Source organism: Crocodylus porosus, unplaced genomic scaffold (assembly GCF_001723895.1).
Source record: "Crocodylus porosus isolate Cpor-Errol unplaced genomic scaffold, CroPor_comp1, whole genome shotgun sequence".
Classification (NCBI taxonomy): Eukaryota; Metazoa; Chordata; order Crocodylia; family Crocodylidae; genus Crocodylus; species Crocodylus porosus.
The window spans coordinates 270,526,287-270,544,505 of record NW_017728886.1 but is presented as its reverse complement, the minus strand read 5'-3'; the positions used below and the strand labels follow the sequence as shown (position 1 = coordinate 270,544,505).

At 56.3% G+C, this 18,219-nt stretch overlaps 1 protein-coding gene across 9 annotated transcripts in view; it reads left to right on the top strand.

The window, feature by feature from the left end:
- SCRIB (scribbled planar cell polarity protein) overlaps positions 1-18,219 on the top strand; it is a 125,657-nt gene that overhangs the window by 54,651 nt on the left and 52,787 nt on the right. For all 9 annotated transcript variants that reach the window (XM_019553820.1, XM_019553811.1, XM_019553865.1 and 6 more), the window contains 6 exons: positions 6,999-7,088; positions 7,514-7,591; positions 8,807-9,121; positions 9,520-9,600; positions 13,986-14,243; positions 14,494-14,604. In XM_019553820.1, coding sequence (XP_019409365.1) covers positions 6,999-7,088; positions 7,514-7,591; positions 8,807-9,121; positions 9,520-9,600; positions 13,986-14,243; positions 14,494-14,604 — 933 coding nt within the window. The remainder of the gene's footprint in view (positions 1-6,998; positions 7,089-7,513; positions 7,592-8,806; positions 9,122-9,519; positions 9,601-13,985; positions 14,244-14,493; positions 14,605-18,219) is intronic.

The window sequence follows — 18,219 nt, the reverse complement described above, 5'->3', positions numbered from 1 at the left end:
ACTTCCTGCCCTTTGGGCAGGGGGCTGGACTCGATGATCTCCCGAGGTCCCTTCCAGCCCTAATGTCTATGAAATCTATGAAATCAGCTTGCTGGTGAGCTTTGGCTGTGGCAGTAGTACTGGTAGCCTATGGGGAGGAAGTGATTGGGGCTTCTGTGGTTTGCTGAGCAGCTGATAGAGGATCTGGCTAGCCCTCTGCCTCCCAAAAGCTGGGTGCTTGCTGTGGTCTGGCAAGCCTTTCCCTATGCCCCCTCCTTGGCCCCTTCACATCCATGGGGACTCATGGTAGTGACCCCAATCCTGACCTTCCTGCTGCTTGTGGTATCCCCAGAGAGCTCTGTGGTCCTTGTCTGGCCTCATCCTACTGCACTGGATTCCCAGGGATGCCAACACATAGTTTGGGCAGGGACCGCCCATCTCAGCAAGGACAAGATCTCAAGATGGGCAGGGCTAGCAGGACAGGGTGTTTTTGGGCTGGGAGGCCCAGAGGCCCATTGCAGCTGATAGAGTGAGACCAGGTTAAACAGCATGTTAACAAATGAAGGAAACATGAGCTTGGAGCAGAAGTAATTAATCTGGCGGGCTTCAGAGTGGGCACGTTCAGTTGTGGCACAAAGCTGCTCTGTAAAAGTATCGTTCAGTGTTTATCCTGCTTTGCTGTTGTTTGACGCTGCCCCCAAGAAAGTGAACGGCAGCTGCCTGTGTCCCTGGAGCGTGGGGCTGGGGGAGATGCACTGGGGCCTGTCGCATGGCAGAACCCACGCCCTGTCCTTGCCAGGTCACCGCAGCCAGCAGGCCCTGCCCTGCTCTGCTTCCCCTTGACACTCGGCTGGTTCCCTGTGAGGGGGGTTCCTTGCCGCACCAGCCCCTTCCCACACGTGGTCATTCCCCTCAGCCATCTCTCGGCCACAGCAAAGAGCACAGTTTGACAGGACTGAGGATCAGAAATGCTGGAGCCAGAGTTGCCCCAGCGGGTCCAGTCACCCTGTCCCAGGCAGGGCAAGCTCAGCCCCTCCTCTGCCTTGTTTGTCCCAGGCTATTCCTGAGCGGACCGTGTTTTCACCAGCCACCCTCCTGCTATTTGCTGCCTGTCCTTGCTCCCCTGTGCAGTGCTGTTTAGTGAAGCCTGACCAGTTTAGCTCTTCTAATGTGTCCTGGTGAGTTGGACCCTCTGGTGCCAGAGTTGTCCTGTGGCTCTTTGAGCATCTGCCCCTACGCCAGTGACTTCTGGTAACAGTGCCCAGAGCTGAGCCTGGTTTTCTCATGAGTATTGAAGAGTCCCATGAGGCTGAGAGGGGACTTAATAGCAGCCTTCAGCTCCCTGCAGGGGGTTTGCAAAGAGGATGGAGCTGGGCTGTTCTCAGTGGGGGCAGATGACAGGACAAGCAGCAATGGGCTCCAGTTGCAGTGAGGGAGGTTGAGGTTGGACATTAGGAAGAATTTCTCACCAGGTGGGTAGTGAAGTACTGGAACAGGCTATCCAGAGAGGTGGTGGACTCCATCCTTGGAGGTCCCTTCCAGCCCTTGTTGTCTGTGAGTCTCTTCCTCAGTGCTGGGTAGAGCAGGGCTCTTCCCTCTCTGCCCACGGCAAGCTGAGAGCAGGGTGGCGTCTCCCAAGAGCAGAGGAGGACTTGTCCCTTGCTCAGGGCAGTTCTGCAGCCCCATGGGTCCGTATCCCATTGCAGATGCTGGTCTGACTTGCTTTGCTGCCCCACCTCAGTCTGTCAGCTGCTCCTTCTCCCCCAGGCTTGGACCCCCCTAAGGTGAAGCTGACCTTTCCTGCCCAGCTTCTCAGCCTTCCCAGGCTCCAAAGTCATTGCCCCTTGCCACTGAGTCGACGTGAGGGTGTCTCTTCTCAGGACAGTAAGTCTGGAGATGGAAGACATGGATTTTTAAGACCAGACTGTGCATCTTGTCTGTCCCTCTGCAGAAACTGCCATCTAATCTCATGTCTGCCAAGGACAGTAAATTGTGTTTTGGTGTAGCTTCTATGGCTTCCACAATGGGCCTGAGGGCAGCAAGCAATGGAAAATACCACCTCCACCTTGGATCTTTGTTCCTGTGGTTAGTCACCCTCACAAGTGAAAACCGTTCCTGGGTTCTCAGTGTCTTCCTCGGCTGGGTGGAAGAGCCCCCTGGTTGCACAGCATTGTCTCCCTGCAGGGAAGGTGCTTGCACACCATCATCCAGCCATGCCTCAGCCCTCTTTCTGATGAGCAGAACAGGCTGAATCTTCAAGTTGCTGCCTGTGAAGCATGTCTCTAGTCCTTGAGCACCTGCTGTGGCTCTTCTGCCATCCCTCCTAGTTTTCAACATTGTGTTTAAAATGCAGATGCCAGGCCCAGGTATGGCTTTTCTGTGTCACTAGTGCCATGTAGAGAAAAAAAATAATCTCACGACTTTTGCTTGCTGGGCTCTTGCTTGTATGTGCCAAGACCCCGTGATCCCCTGGTGCCACAGCGTCACACTGGGAGCTCACAGGGAGTTGCTTGTCTGCTGTGACCTCTATCCTTTCAGTCGCTGTCTTCTAGGATGGAGCCTGCCCTCCCCATTTCGGTTGGTCCAGCCTTCACACCTTGCTCCCAGATGTATAACTGTATTTGGCCTCATTAAATGCATTTTGCTTGAGTAGGTTCTGGTTGCCGTGTCATCCAGACTGCTGGTGTGACTGCCCTGTCCTTGCTCCTGCACACTGGTCTGCCAATCTTTGTCTGCAGACTTTATCAGCAGTGATTTTTGTGTTTCTTCCACATCAATAATAACATTTTCACATGGCAACAGGCCTAATGCAGGTCCTGGCAGAAATAAACCCCATTTGATTATGATTCCTCAGAGGCTCGAGATCAGTCAGCTAGAACCTAATCCATTTAACCTATGCTCTACTGACACTGTTAATTTTTTAATCAGCAGGTCCATTGGCACCAAGTCAAATGGCAGGTTATACCTATCCAGGTGCTTTTATCAACCTAGTCAGCAGCCTTACCTGAGAGTGAAATCAGGTTTGTTTGGCACAATAATAGTGTCTCATCTCAGCTGCTCCATTATTTGGCCCAGGGCTGAGGTCCAGCCAAAAGGCATTCAGTTACATGGGACCCTTTCTGAGTGCTGGCACTGCTTTACCACTGCCAGGCTTCTGAAATATCCTTGGTCTTCCACAATTCCTCAAAAATGAACAGCACCAGGTCAGAGGTCTCCACAGCCAACCGTTTTAGGACTCCAGGATGCAGATTCTCCAGGCCTGTTGATCTCAAACATCTTGTTCTTAGTGGATGTTGTTCTTATGACGTTGTTTGACATCCTCTGTGGTTTCCAGCAGAGGGGAAAATGCTTCATTGTTCTCAGGTTGTACAAGTGCATCACCCCGTGTCTTTACGAACACTGATCAGCAGTGCTCACGGAGAGGGTCTGCCTCTGCTGCATCACTCGCCAATCCAACATGAGCTGAAGGATGGTCCTGCGGGATTTTATTAAACACAAAAAGAAAGGGGTTATTAAGTGTGCGGAGCTTGCAGCCGGAAATAAAATCCCCAGGGGAAGCCTTGGAGAGTTTCATAGCTCTTCAGAAGGTAGGGCAGAGTGCCATCTTAGACTGGTTCAGGGAGGCACAAGCTTTCTTGGGTGACAGCTGACTTTGCCAGGTGCCCGGGGGAAAGTCGTGAGAGTGCCCTGCCACTGACTCTTCCATTTAAGCCAGGAAGCTCTGAGCGTGGCTTCCCAGGCAGTGGTGAGTGCCAGCATGTCTGTGCAACTCCGCTGGCAGTTGTCTGTTCCCAGAGCCTGGTGCTGGGAGACTCATTTTCTGAGCAGCCAGGAGTTGTTCAGCGTCACGTGGGCCCAGCTATGTAAAATGCCCCTTTCAAGCAGGAGGCCATGGCTTTTCCCCTGTCCCCATGGGGAGGGAACAGCAGCCATGAAGCCCATTCTGGGAGGAAGGTTTTCTCCTGGCACCAGGAGCCTCTCTCTTACAAGCAAGCCTGTATCCTGTTGGGACTGCTGCCAGCCCCTGTTATGCTCATCCAGCATCAGAGCCAGAAGCTGAGCAGGTCATGTGTCACCTGGGAACTGGAAGAGAGAAAGGCCAAGAAGCCAGGGGCTCTGCCTGCCAGTGGGCATGCAGGGCTCCCTGCCTCCTGCCCATTTGGGGAGTTGGGATATGGATTTCCAGCAGCCACAGCTCAAGGTCCTGGGGCACAGCAGACCGCCCCCCGAGCACCCTGCTGCAAGTTGTGCTCTCAGAACCTGGGACTGAACGGGGCGGCCTGGGTCTCTCCAGCAGCCACATCCCGCAGTTCCTTATGCAAGCTTGCAGAGACCTGCCTGGGAACCAGTTTGGCTTTTTGCCCCTCTGCTCCCACTGGGAGTCTGCCCCTGAGCTCCTTCCTCTGGTGAGTCCATGTTCCCGTGCCAGTTTATTCATTACACCCACTGATCCTACACCAGCACTGTCTTGCAGCTTGCGCAGCTTCCTCTCTCCCCCGCACGCTGATGGACCACAGTCACAGCCTCTCGGCTTGCGTCTTGCCAGGCAGAACCAGCCGAACTCTTGCAGGTCCCTGGCAGAAGAGTCTTTCCCTTCCCCAGTGCATCCTCCTGCCCTCTCCACAGTCTGCTCCAGGGTGAATTCATCTGTGTTGGCTGTGGGGGACCACAATGCGCAGCTTTCCAAGGGAGGTCTCTGCTCCTGTATCGTGGTGTCATGGCTCTCCTGTGTCTACAGGAAACCCCACTGCCAGCATTTGAGGATCCTGTTTGCATGTGCTATTTGCTTCACTTTTTTTTTTTTTTTTTCAGAATCTAACTCGGCTTGACCTCTGGCTGTTCTCACTCGATCCCCTCCTGTCCTCCAAGTGAATGAATTCCTTTCTGCCTTCTTTACAGGGTCTTCGCTTGTTCCAAAAAGGGTTTTAGAAATAGTTATATGATTAGGGCTGGAGCTTCTCCTCCTTTTATCCCCGCTTCTGCTTGGGCTATGAGTTCCAGGTAGTTGTTAGATGGTTGGCTTAAAGAAACACCAACCCTCTTCCACATGGAAGTCTTTGAATTCTTCAGCTGAATTGGCTTCATTATCTAATTCCCTGGATTTTTCAAAGCCTGGCTTTCCAAAATAGGAAGACCAGTCCACTTCTGTTTGTCCTCATTTTGCACTGAATTGACTCATGCCTACTCCCTGCAAGGCTATTTCCAACTGTCAGTTCTTCCATGATGTCCTTGCAGTGTATTAAAACCAAGTCTGAAATAGCAGCACTTGTTGATTTGCCGACTGACTGCTGAAGATTTGTCGCTGTCACATCCAGGAATATCTCAGCCCTTCCATTATTAGGAGCTGCTGTTCTGCCATCTCTATCCAGGAAGTACAGGTCTTCTGATCACCATTTCTGGCGCTGTTATATTAAAGCAATCTCTAGCTGTGTCCATATCCAGCCTGTGTGGCCAGTAGCAGCCTTGTGGTACTATGCTTGCACTCCTCCCTGAGGTGATTTTGCCCCAGCCAAGGTGACTTTATCCCTGCTACCTCTTAGGTGTTTGCAGTTCACGGCCTCGGTGAAGCATAGTGCCTCCCTCTTCCTGCTGCCCCCTTCAGTCGTACCTCAGTCTTGCCTGAGCAGTGTGCACGCTTCAGTCCCGAGGTTCAGTCTGGGGCCCTAGTCCTTGCACCCCAGGCATGTGTTTTCCATTATCTGCCTCTCCCAGGATTCCCAGGCCTTGCACGTGGACTTCCGTGTCACAGCACCCCTACCTGCAGGGCCTGCCTGCAGCCGTGCCATGGGCAGGATCCAGGAGGAATCCTGGAATCCAGAGCAGGGCCCTCCAGCGCTCGCATCTAGTCCAAGACCCTCCTTGAGACAGGATCTTCCCTGTGTAAACCCTTATCTAACCTAGTCCTAAAATGATACAACAGCCCTGTTGTGCAGCTATAACAAGTGTTGCTCTGAGACACCAAGAACCCCTGAACCTGCCCTTGTGAAGCAGGGGCGGTACATGGGCTGGTGGGGCCAGGAGGTGGCCCAGCTCTCCTACAGTGCTGAGCTTCCCTGTAGCAGGCCCTAGCAGGACATGGCTCACCACAGGCTGTTGCTTTGGGCTCCTTGAGGGACAAGGCATGGCTGTATCAGTGGGGAGGGGGCTCTGGGAGTCAGACACCTCTGCAGCAGCCCCTCTGCTCAGGGGTGGCTTTGGAGAACCTCTTTCCCTCCCCCACTTGTTCCCTGCCAGCCCCTTATCCCTGCAGGGGCCCATGCTCCTCCATCACTCGCCTTGCCCAGCTCCCAGGTCCTGAGACACCCCCCCAAGAGAATCATCTCCTCCTGCCCCCGAGGTGGGACTGCACAAGCTGCGCACGCCACAGCAGACGCTTCCACTGGTGTCGGGTTGGGGCAATTCCCACTTGGGCCCAGACACAGACACGGGAACAGGACATTGGCAGAGCACAAGGAGAGAGGCTGTGTGTCCAAGAAGAGGGAAGAGGAGGCAGCTGCCCGGTCCCCACAGCAGCCTCAGGGCACAACAGAGGGGTGGGCAAGGCCTCCCGCTGCATAGGTGGGAGCTGGGGGCAGGCTGGGCCCCTGCCCTGGGCAATGATGGTGCATGGCATTGCCTGCTGAGCAGGACTGGCATCTCACAGTGCAGGTGCAGACCTGGACCCAAGCAGAGCTGTGACACTGGGGACGGCCTGGGCACCACCAGGGCTACTTCTGTGCCCCTGCCCTGCCCTGCCCTCTTTGGCTCAGTCCTTCCCTTTGTGCCTCCCCACTCACTTTGGTGATGGCAGCCTGTCTGCCTTGCCTGTTGCTGCTGGAGGTAAAGATGGGGGCAGGAGCTATGATGAGGCCTCCTCCACCCCTTCCTTTACGCTAGCACGTGAGCAGATGCGTGTGCACTCTGGCAGGGAGCGCTCTGGTGTGCCCTTACACATGTGCCCTCCATCCCTGTGCCCCCGGCTGTTTCTGCCAGGCCCGTCATCCGCGTTCACCTATAACCTGCTCCCGTTCTGCTTCCAGCTGACGCTGACCATCATGCGGCAGACGGGGGGGCTGGGCATCAGCATCGCGGGGGGCAAGGGCTCCACCCCCTACAAGGGCGACGACGAGGTAAGGGCTGGCGAAGGCCTGCCCATGTGGGGAGAAGCCCTGTCGTGGCAGCGCCTGGTTCCTGAGGGTGCTTGGCCTGTTCTGTGGCTGGGCTGGGTGCAGGGAAAGCAGGCCAAACCCTGGACCCTCAGGTGGGGGCAGGCAGGGCTGGCCCAAGGGGAAGGTGTTGCCTCCGGACAGTGGGTTCTGATGTCAAGCTTGGGCCCAAAACAGGGATGAGAACAGCACCATTGCCCTCCCCATCACATCTTCCCTGGGGGAGCTGGGAACCCCAGGGTGGGCTGTTCTAGGTTCCCTGCAAGGATGGCCCCAGCAGGTCGGTGCTGTGGGACTTCCCCCCCCACCCCAACCTGCTACCTCAGCCTGGGGGGGCGGGGGAGCAGGGGTCCAGCTCTCCACTTGCTGACATGCTGCCTTGCTTCCAGGGCATCTTCATCTCCCGCGTGTCAGAGGAGGGTCCTGCAGCCCGGGCTGGAGTACGCGTTGGGGACAAGCTCCTGGAGGTATGTGCTCAGCTACCATGAAAGGGCTGGTCCAGCACAGGGTGCCTGGATGGGACCACAGCAAAGAAGGAGCCAGGGGTCTGGCCTCAGACCAGCTGTCTGTGCTGTGTCTGCCATGCGGCTCAGCTCAGTTTTGTAGAGTGTGGGCCAAAGGGGCCTTCAAATCTCATCTGAAATCCTACATCTCCCTGGCTGGCACGTTCCAGTCATCTGTGTTGAGCCCAGCCCATGCTTTGCTGGTGCATCTGCCAGACGGGACTCCTAGGCTTTGCGCTGCATGGCGCAAGGGCTGAGGGCTCCCCAGACTATTTGCATTAATGCTGCTTTGCTTTCGTGCAGCGCTCCCTCTGTTGTGCGTCTCCGAGACCACTGCAGAGGTCACATGCTCAAGGAGCCTGGCTGCACTGCCGAGCCCGGGCGCATGCCTTTGGCCACCATTGCGGCTGGTGGGGGCATTGCGGCTTTGCCATGGCAGTGGCCTCAGTTCTGTGCCCAGCTCTGCTGTCAGCCACCTCATGCAACCTCCTGCCTGTGGGTGTTGCTGGAGAGCACTGCCTGCCTGATCGCCGGGGTAGCCATGCTCTGTAATAAAGGCTGCTATGGGGAGGAAAGCATTTACAGGCCACTGGAAGAGGGTGCTGGCCTGAACTCCTGGGCTCTAGTGCAGCACACCCATCCCTGGTCTAGAGAATAGTTTGGTGTAAAAGGCAGCAGGAGGCAGCTCCTGCAGGTCCATTGATCTGAGGCTGCCCTTCCTCCTCCCCCCACACCAGCTCCAGGCCCCTCAACCCAGCAGCATCCATCTCTGAACCAGAAACAGGAGGCTGCTGCCAGTCCTCACAGTGGAGAGCAAGGGCCCTGGCTCCCAAAGCAGCCTGCGCAAGGGCAGGGGGTTCGGTGGGGAGAGGGGAAGCAGGCAATGCTCCCTGGGGCTGTGCTGGGTGTCTGGCTTTCCCCAAGGGAAATAGGCAGTGCAGCCTGCCAGGGCAGGCTGTGTCGGGGGCCTGCTGGGGACTACCTGCAGGGCCAGACAGTTCTTGTGGAGGGAGCGTTCACTGCAGGGCTGGGCATCCCTGCATGATGGGGGCTGGGAGGTTGCTGTGGCCTAGCAAGGTGAGTCTCCTTGGGGCTGGGCTGCTGGCAGGGTGAGGGGCTCTGTGGAGCTGTGTGTGCATGGGGGTCATCATCATCCCACACTGCCCTTGCTCCTCCCAGGTGAACGGCGTGGTCCTGCACTGCGCTGAGCACCACGTGGCAGTGGAGGCGCTGCGTGGCTCTGGCAGCTCGGTCTCTATGACAGTGCTGCGGGAGCGGATGGTGGAGCCTGAGAACGCCATCACGGTGACACCGTTGCGCCCCGAGGACGACTACAGCCCACGAGAGCGGCGGGGCGGCCTGCGCTTCCCGGACCGGCCTGAGGGCATGCCATCTGCCGAGCGCTGCTCCACCTGCCTTGTGCGCAACGAGAAGGGGCTGGGCTTCAGCATTGCTGGCGGCAAGGGCTCCACGCCCTACCGGGTCGGGGACATGGTGAGTTGGCCAGGTCTGGGGCTTCGTATCTAGGGGCAGGGTTTGGCCCCAGTGTCTCCATGTGGGGGAGGCTTGGCCCATGCCTGGCCCAGCCGCTCCTGGGGGGGTGGGGCTCACAGCGGCTGCCAGCGACATATAATCCCGGCTCCCTGCCAGCTGGGCGCTGCATCTCCTGGGCTCTTGGCTGCGTCAGGGCTTTTCTGCTGCTGGAGGCTCTGCATGGGGCTGGGGACACAGGAGCTGCAGGCTGGACTGGGAGCGAGTGTGGGACAGTGAGAAGGAGTGTGGTTAGGAAGGGCAGGGGCTCTGTCAGTAAGCCAGGCAGCAGCAGGAGGTGGTTGGGGAGCAGGAGCTGCCGTGAGGGGTTGGGGCCTACACTGACCCCTGCGGCATTTCAGGGGATCTTCATCTCACGGATTGCAGAGGGTGGCGCAGCCCACCGGGACGGGACCCTACGCGTGGGAGACCGTGTCATCTCGGTGAGTGCATGATGCCTTGGAGCAGCCATGGGAACATGGGGCAGCACTGCAGACATCGGGGTCTGTCAGCTGCTGTCTCTGCTCCCTGCCTGCCTGCCCACCTGTGGGGACATCTCCCTGCTGCTGACTGAGCAAGAGGGTCCTTCTCCCAGCACCCAGGTCTGCGGGAGGGCGGTGACTCCTGCTTGCGTTGCCCCGGCCCATTGCCACCTGTCCTGGCACTTGGTGGGGTGACGCCTCCCCTTCCCAGCACAGGTTTCCGGTGCACCCTTGCCGCCAGCCCCGGTAGCGCTGGAGGGGTCAGAGCACCATGGTGCTGTACTGAGCAGGTCTGACATCCCCCGGGGAGTGCAGCACACAGCAGAACTGGGCTTTGCCCTATAAGCCTTCTACTTCCCTGTGCAGGGGCAGCTGTTCCCCCCGGGGAGCCAGGCCCTGGGGTTGTACGGGCTGGGGGTTGAAGGTACCACAGCCTGTGGGGCTGGGGGGCACTTGGGCTGTGCTTTCTTCTGATCTCTGACTCGCTTTGGCTCTGGTTCTTTCTGCTGCTTGTGCCAGTGCCATGGATCCCACCACTGCCTCTAACTCTTGGAGTCTCTGCTATCCTGTCACCCCTCCCTGCCTCAGGAGAGTCCATTGGGCCTCCCCCAGACTCGCATGCTGCCTCTGAGCGATCGGACCCTCCTGTGCCCTCGTGCTGGTGGTGGGTTTCTAGCCAGCTACTGCCGTAAGAGCACATGTTACTACGGTGCTGGCGTGGTAAGCACTGCTACCGCCTCGTCAGTGCTGGCTTCTGTCTGGTCTACCCTGGGCTAGGGCTGCGCTGTATTCCCTTCTTGCAAAACTGCCAAGCTCCAGGCTGGCCCCAACGCCCCTATCTCGCCTGGGGCCCTGGCTGGCCCAGCTTCTCCCTCAAAATACAGCTGGAGCCTTATGCGGCTCCTCTGACTCATCTCCAGGGCTCGGAAGTACAGGCCTCTCAGTGAGAAACTTCCTAGGAGATGTGGGCTTGGTTCCCCAGTGGGTGGTTAGAGCCCCCTTGTGCTGTCCCTTGTCCTGTCTTGGGGCTCGTAGAGATGGCAGGAAGTGCTGGATCTCGGTGCAGGCACAGGTCCCATTGGCAGCCATCCAGCTCACCGCAGCATCATGACTAGTGTGGTGCTGTGACCTGAATAGAGGAAACAATCTCTTCCTTCATTATCGCAGTTCCCCGTCAGTATCAGGGGGTCCATAGTGCCAGGTTGCACACACCCCTCTAACCTAGTGGGTGGCCAGTGTAAAGGAGCACAGGGTCGATGCCCGGGTGGGAGTCTACTTTCCTCCCGTCCGGCAGCATCTCCCAGCCTGGGCACTGTGCAGAGCTCCCTACCCTGTTGCACAGTGCTTCTCAGGCCTCCCAACAGCCAGCAAGTGTCACCACCCTGTATCTCATACTCCTGAAGTCACAGCAGTCTCCATAGCTAATGGGACATCCCTTCTTGGGAACAGCCGGGTGTCCTGCCCCTGCTAGGTGACTCCTGCTTCACAGGAGGTCTTGGCAACTCTGTTGATGGAGCCACTGTGTAGCCAAGGGCCAGTGCCCTGGGGTCTGCTAGAGCAGGGGCTGCCATGAGCCATGTGCCCTGAGCCTTGCTGGTTCTCCCCCATGTGCTCAGATGCTCAGGTAGACCCCAGCGCCTTGGCAGGAGCCTTCATGGGAAGCTGGCGCTGCCCAGGGTCCCAGCCAGGCAGCACCTGTCACTTGTATCCCTATGGAGAGGGGGCCCTAGTGACAGGCCAAGTCTTCAATGTTCTTGGGGGCTGGAGGGAAGCTGTAGTGGGAGGTGCTGGGCTGAGGACAGGGGTTTCACAGTCAGGCCTTGGCTCCTGCCTTTCCCGGGGCTGGCACTTTTATGTGGTAGGAAATACAGCGCATCTTCCTCCTCATCCCTGTGCTCAAAGCTGCCTCTGCACTGCCTGTTGCGGGAGGACTGGGGGCTTTGAGCAGGTGGATCGGGGCCCAGCCCAGACCTTTTTCCAGACTTAACACCCCAAAAGACTTGCCTTGACTGGCTACTAACTCTCCAGCCCTCACTTGTGTCCTGACCAGTCTCTTTCCTTTGTTGTGAATAACTCCTGGCCCGCAGGCATGCATTGCGTGGTCACCCCAGCCCTGCTGGTGCAGTGGGAAGGGCAGGGGCAGAGGGGTGTGTAGCTTGGGATGGCAGAGAAGCTGCCGGGGGCAGATGGCAGTCAGCCTGTTGTGCGACCTGGGGGCAGTGAGCTGGGGGAACGGAGGGCAGGTATGGCTCAGTCGGTCACGATGGTGTGAGGGCTGTGAGCAGCCAGGGCCCTTCTCCTTACGTGTCCCAGTGACCGGGAAGCATATGCAGCACTGTTCCCCTCTGGCTCCCCCGGGCACTGGACAGGCCCAGGCGCGCCAAAGCTGAGTGTGAGGTTTCAGGTGCCAACTGTTGCTCTGTGGGCTGAAGAAGTGGCGGGGGGTGGGGGACTGGAGCATCCAGCTGGGTCCTGGCAAGGAATGGGGCTTGGCTCGCAGAGGGCAGCTCACAGGCCCCAGACACAGCCCAGGCCAGCTCTGCTGCTGCCACGGGTGAGCCTGGTGGAGCATGTGAGGCCTTGGCTCCCAGAGGCAGGGCCTCAGGGCACCGGTGTCCTTTCTGCCCACTCTTGGGCCCCTCCTGCATGCAGGGGGCAGGGGGGCGCACGCCCACACGTGGAAGGTCTTTGCCCAGCAGACCCCCCTTGGGGACTGCTCTCTGTGAGGGCTTAGGGAGTCTCCTGCTCTCTGTGGTGGCAGTGGAGGGGGGAGCACGGGGACAGGAGAGACTAGCACCCTTTGCACTCCTCTTGGAGGAAATTTGGGTCCAAGGGAGGCAGTGATGGGGCAGGAGCCTGCTGTGTAGCCCCCAGAATCTCCTGCTGGCACCGTCTGGGGAGCTGGGAGCAGCAGGGCACCGTCCTACTGAGGGGCTGCTCCAGCACCTCCCTGCTCTGAGGGTAGGAGCCACCTCTGATTTTCAGCCCAAATTCGTTCAGGGCCAGTCCACGCCCTTCAGCTCTTGCCCACGTTGTTGTTTAGCTGCACCAGCCCCTTTCCCACCCCAGCGTTCACCGCTGCTGTACCTGTAGGCAGCGCTCAGCCCCCACGCTGCCAGGCCAGGCAAGCCCAGCTCTGCTGCCCTCCTCTCGTCAAATGTCTCTTCATGCTTCCTTGTCCTGCAAGCCCTTCTCTGCATGTCTTCCCATTTGAGTTCATTTACCTAGGACACCCAAGCATCGGTGGGGCATCACTGGGGACCAGGGCACAGCTCTGGGCACCTACGGGTTTAGCTATTCCCACCTCATGGGATGCCCTGAGCCACTTTGTTCCAACAGCCCACGAGTTTCTGGGTTCCTGGGAGAAGCTCAGATGCAGAGCCCAGGGGCGCGATAAGAAGGTGGGACCAGAAGTCCTGTGGGGCTGTGAAGTCCAGGCCATGTTCACAGGCAGCCATTTACCCGAGGGTTCGCCAAAATTCCCACTTCACTTCAAATTCCTGTGCAATTATGAAGCAGAGAACCTGAAACAGCAGGGCCTGCCATCAGCACAGCTGGGGCAAAGTCGTGCTTTTGAGCCATCCCACGGGGTGAAAGGAGGCATCCAGTGAGGACTGACCTCTTGCCATGGCTGGGAGCTGCAGAAGCTCAGCCCTGCTGGGCCTGGCATGTTTGGTCTATCCCTGGGAGATGCCTGGGTGAAGCCAGCCGGCACTTTGGAGCTCATAGCACAGGACAGTGCTGCCTGAGGCCTTGCATAACTTCTCTGGCCCAAGGAGCAATCTTGTTCTTTCTGGATGGGGCAGTCTCCACCCGCCCACCCAGCAGAGCCAGCCTCTCCCTGGCCTTCCCACACTGAGGTTTCCCAGGACCCCATTCCCATTACGTTGCCTGTGGGCTGCCTGCCGGTGACCCCTGGGGACAGCAGGGCAGGAGGCACGGCCGTGGGGTAGGCAGCTCATGGGTGGTTGATAGGCAGGGCCTGAGTTGTGGTGATGGCAGGGGCAATTTAGGAGGCTGAGGCTCAGGGCTGAGGCGCTGCCCTTTCTTGCTGTGCGGCAGGGCCACTGGCAGTGCTCAGGCTCTGAAATGGGCAGGAAAGTGAGTGAGGGGGAGGTGGGCATGACTGGGGGCTAGCGGAGGAGCCGGAGCCAAGGGGGACTCCAGTGGCTGCCCTGGACTGCAGCTGAGGAAGGCATGTAGAGGTTGGGCTTGGGGCAGTGCCGGCTCAGGACGGTGGGAGGGGTCCTGGCAGGCTGGCTCCTGCATGGTGCTCAGCTGGCCGGGCTGGGCCGGGCGGGCGTGCTGGGGCTCTGTGCTGATGCTGGGTTTGCGGGTCATTCTAGATCAATGGGGTAGACATGACAGAAGCCAGGCATGATCAGGCAGTAGCGCTGCTTACTGCATCCTCCCCCACCATCGTGCTGCTGGTAGAGCGAGAGGGTGCCGAGCAGCTCAGCGAGGGAGACTCGCCCATGGTGCCGCGGGTGCGTGCCCACTCCCCACCCCCACCACCCAGCCAGGGGGACAGCCCCCCCGAGGAGACACCTTCGCTGCTGAGGAACCACCTGCCCAAGGGCCTGGAGGACCAGTACCCCATCGAGGTGAGCCTGGCTGCCGGGCTGCAGAGCGGCCCATCTCCCGGGCGGGTGGAGACCCTGGGTGGTGTTACTCAGGGGCAGGATGCTCCTCCAAGAGCCAGCTGTGTCATCGGGGTTCAGGGAGGCAGCAGGGTCTCCCTGCTGCCTGTGCGCTCGTCCCCAAGGAGGCTCCCAGGCTCTGCATTTTCTGGTCTGGTCTGGTCTGGCTCGGTGGTTCTCAGCTCCTCCTGACTGTGCTGTTTGCTCCCGGCAGGAGGTCCACCTGGTCAAGGCAGGAGGCCCGCTGGGGCTCAGCATCGTTGGGGGCAGCGACCACTCCAGTCACCCGTTTGGGATCCATGAACCAGGTGTCTTTATTTCAAAGGTAGAGGCCCCTATTGGCATACAGTGGTGGCATGTCTTTGGGGGGTGCAGGGCTGCGTGGGGTCCTTAGGGCAAGGAGGGTGGAGAGCATGTTCCCTTGGGCTAATCCTTGTGCCACAGAAGCACCTGCAGCCTGCATAAGGGCAGCTGTCACCGTAAGTGCCATCTGTAGCTGTTCTGTTTCATTTTCCTTCCTGTGGCTCTTCCACGTTCACTTCTTCCTCCTTTCTTCCTTTTCCTCTTGTAGTGGGTGCATGCAGTGGTGGCATAGTTTTTCCTTTTGCAGACATGGCCTTGCCTATCTTTGACTTTTGCAGCCTAGGTCCTACAGTAGCTTTCTTCATAGTTTCATAGTTGGTCGGGTCAGAAGGGACCTGAGCAGATCATCAAGTCTGACCCCCTGCCATGGGCAGGAAAGGATGCTGGGGTCAAAGGACCCCGGCCAGGTGATTATCTAGCCTGCTTTTGAAGACCCCCAGGTAGGAGTGAGCACCACTTCACTTGGAAGTTGGTTCCAGATCCTAGTCACCCTGGCAGCGAAGTAGTGCCTCCTGATGTCTAGTCTGAATCTACTCTCCATCAACTTAGGGTCATTGTTCCTTGTTACTCCCAGTAGTGCTCGGGGGAACAGGGACTCTCCCATTGCCTGCTGGTCTCCCTTGGCCAGTTTGTAGACAGCCACCAGATCCCCTCTCAGCCTTCACTTGTGGAGGCTGAACAGGTTCAGGTCCTGTCACCTCTCCTCGTAGAGCCTGCCCTGCTGCCCCCTGACCATGCGAGTGGCCTCCTCTGGACCCTCTCCGTGATGTCCACATCCCTCCTGAAGTGCGGCGCCCAGAACTGGACGCAGTACTCCAGCTGCGGCCTGACCAGTGCCACATAGAGGGGGAGGATCGCCTCCTTGGACCTGCTCGAGATGCATCTGTGGATGCAGGACAAGGTGCGGTTGGCCTTCCTAACCGCGTCCCCACACTGCCGGCCCACGTTCATCTTGGCATCAATGATGACTCCAAGATCCTTTTCTGCCTCTGCATTGACAAGAAGGGAGTTCCCCAGCCTGTAGGTATGGTGCTGGCTCTTCTTTCCCAGGTGCAGCACCCTGCACTTGGCAGTATTGAATCCCATCTTATTCTCATCTGCCCACCCCTGTAACCTGTCCAGATCCAATTGCAGCCTGTCCCTCCCTTCCGGCATGCCACGTCCCCCAAAATCTTAGTGTCTTCTGTGAATGTGAACAAGGTGCTTTCCACCCCCTCGCCCAAGTCGCTGATGAAGATGTTGAACAGTGCGGGCCCGAGGACTGAACCCTGGGGGACCCCACTGCCCACATCCCTCCAGGTCGAAAATGAATCCTTCCTTAGCTCTTTCTTTGTAACTTTTTCAGACAGTCTTCACTGCCTTCCCCGCAGGTGGTTGGTCTGAATTATTTCTGACTCGCGCACAGCCTTTGACCTCCCCTTTCATCATTCCAGCTTGTAAAGCTAGACACTTTCCACCAGGCTGTTGCATGTTTGAACTTTTTGGCCTTCTGCAGTATCTGTTACATCTTCCCAATGTTTCAGGGATACAAGTCTGACTTACTTTACCAATTCTGATGTCTGTGCCATTCTTGCTTCGCTATTTGCTCTCATTGTACTGCCCAGATACGTAACATCTTTAACATCCTTTTCTTCAGTGTTGATAATGATTGCGTCTCTGCTTTCAGTGTTTAAACCCCTAAGACTCAGTTGTCTTTAAAGTGGATGTAAAGTCCAATCATTATGGCAGCTCCTACAAGCACCCTCATTTTCTCTTACATGTCATCCTTTGTCTGCTTCTTTCCCAGACCTGAAGATCAGCACTTTGTACCCAAAAGCTTGTCTAACATCTCTCCCAACTAAACAGTTGGTCCAATAAAAGATACCAGCAGGTATATTTCTTAGCCCATCATGGCTATAACAGCACTGCAACCCTACTGCAATCATGAGCCAAACTTTTTTGGAATTTTCCAAGTATCTGAAGTATTTCTGCAACATCTGCTTTTAGCATTTGAGGGGAAACTGTCTTTCCCAACTGCCTTCATGTCATTCAGAGATTCAGTAGCTGTCCATGCTTCTGTTGTAATTTCCACTAGAGATATATTCAGATCTTGATCAGTTTCTTGGATGTGTGCTGTTTCTGATGGATCCGATCTACCCAAGATGCTTTTGAAGTGTTCTTGCCACTTCATCTTGTTGCCGTATCTTTCAGCTGAGCATCATTGTTTAGAGAAATTTGGTCTCCTCAAAGTATTTTAGTGCTCTGGCAAACTCCTTATACGTTTGCTTTTCTGGTGACGTTCTCTGCTGGAGTCCTCAGCTTTTCTTGTTTCCAGTGCTGTTCTTTATTGTCTCTTCTTGATTTTTCCTAGCACTGTGTTTCTGTTCCTTTATCATTCAGTGTTAAATCTGCCTGCGTAGAACATTTGTGTGATGGTTGCATCTTTGAGCTTTGCTGAAACAAAGCATCTTGATTTTGATTCTCTAGGTTGCTTTCTACCACTTTAACTTAATTTTTCTTATCAAACATATCTGGTCACTACAACCATTTGTGTGTCACTTTGTTCTTACATCAAGATGTGATCTAGATGACTGTCTGTGGTGCTGTCTGGCGAAATCCACATCACTTTGTCTTCTCTACTGCTCACAGATGGTACCTCTGTGACAAACTTTTTGGCTTCACACACATCATGTAGCTGTTCTCCATTGTTCTTTCTTCTGCCAGTTCCACAATCCTGTCATGGCTTGTATTCTCATTTCCTGGTCTTCCATTCAAATAACCGGTGGGTGATAACAAGTTGATGCAGCAGCATTTCATTTACTGATGATTGCAGAGTCTGGTAGAAATCCTCTTTAGTGTCATCTTCTACCTCTTGGCAGCTGTATAACAAATGACAACAGATAATTTTGTGAGTTTCAAATTAAATCCAGTGTAAACCTCTCTCCTTCTAAATGGCTTCCAGTGTATTGAAGTCTTTATTTTATCATTTGCAGTTGTAGGAGCAAAGCTGTACGGGTTTGGGGGTTTTTTTTTGTTCCTGACTATATGAGGGAATTTCCACTTCTAACATCCATCCTTCCAGTTCCCACCCACCTGGTTTCAGTGATTCCCACTGATTTATAGTTTTGCACCTGTTCGTTGACTTGCACAAGTTTGACAGTTTGAAACACTGTTCTCACATTCCAGCAACCCAAGAGCAGTGTAAGTTCAGATGTCAAGAGATCCCTTTCAGAATAATGACTTCCAGGTGCCTTTGATCCCTGCTCACCTTTCTTCCATTATTCAGGCCGTCACTCCTGCCAGGCTGTGTTTGCTAGTTCTCTTATCTCAGGTCTGTAGCAGTTAGTGGTTTTACAAGGTGGGCTTTCTGGTCCTATGCTCAGCCCTTCTCCTTTATCCAGTCTGGCAAATTGAGATTTGCTTTATGCATGCGGTGTTGGAGGGGATGGGCATTTACATTTATTTCATAGATTTCATAGACATTAGGGCTGGAAGGGACCTTGGGAGATCGAGTCCAGTCCCCTGCCCAAAGGGCAGGAAGTCAGCTGGGGTCATAGGATCCCAGCAAGGTAAGCATCCAATTTACTCTTGAAGGTGT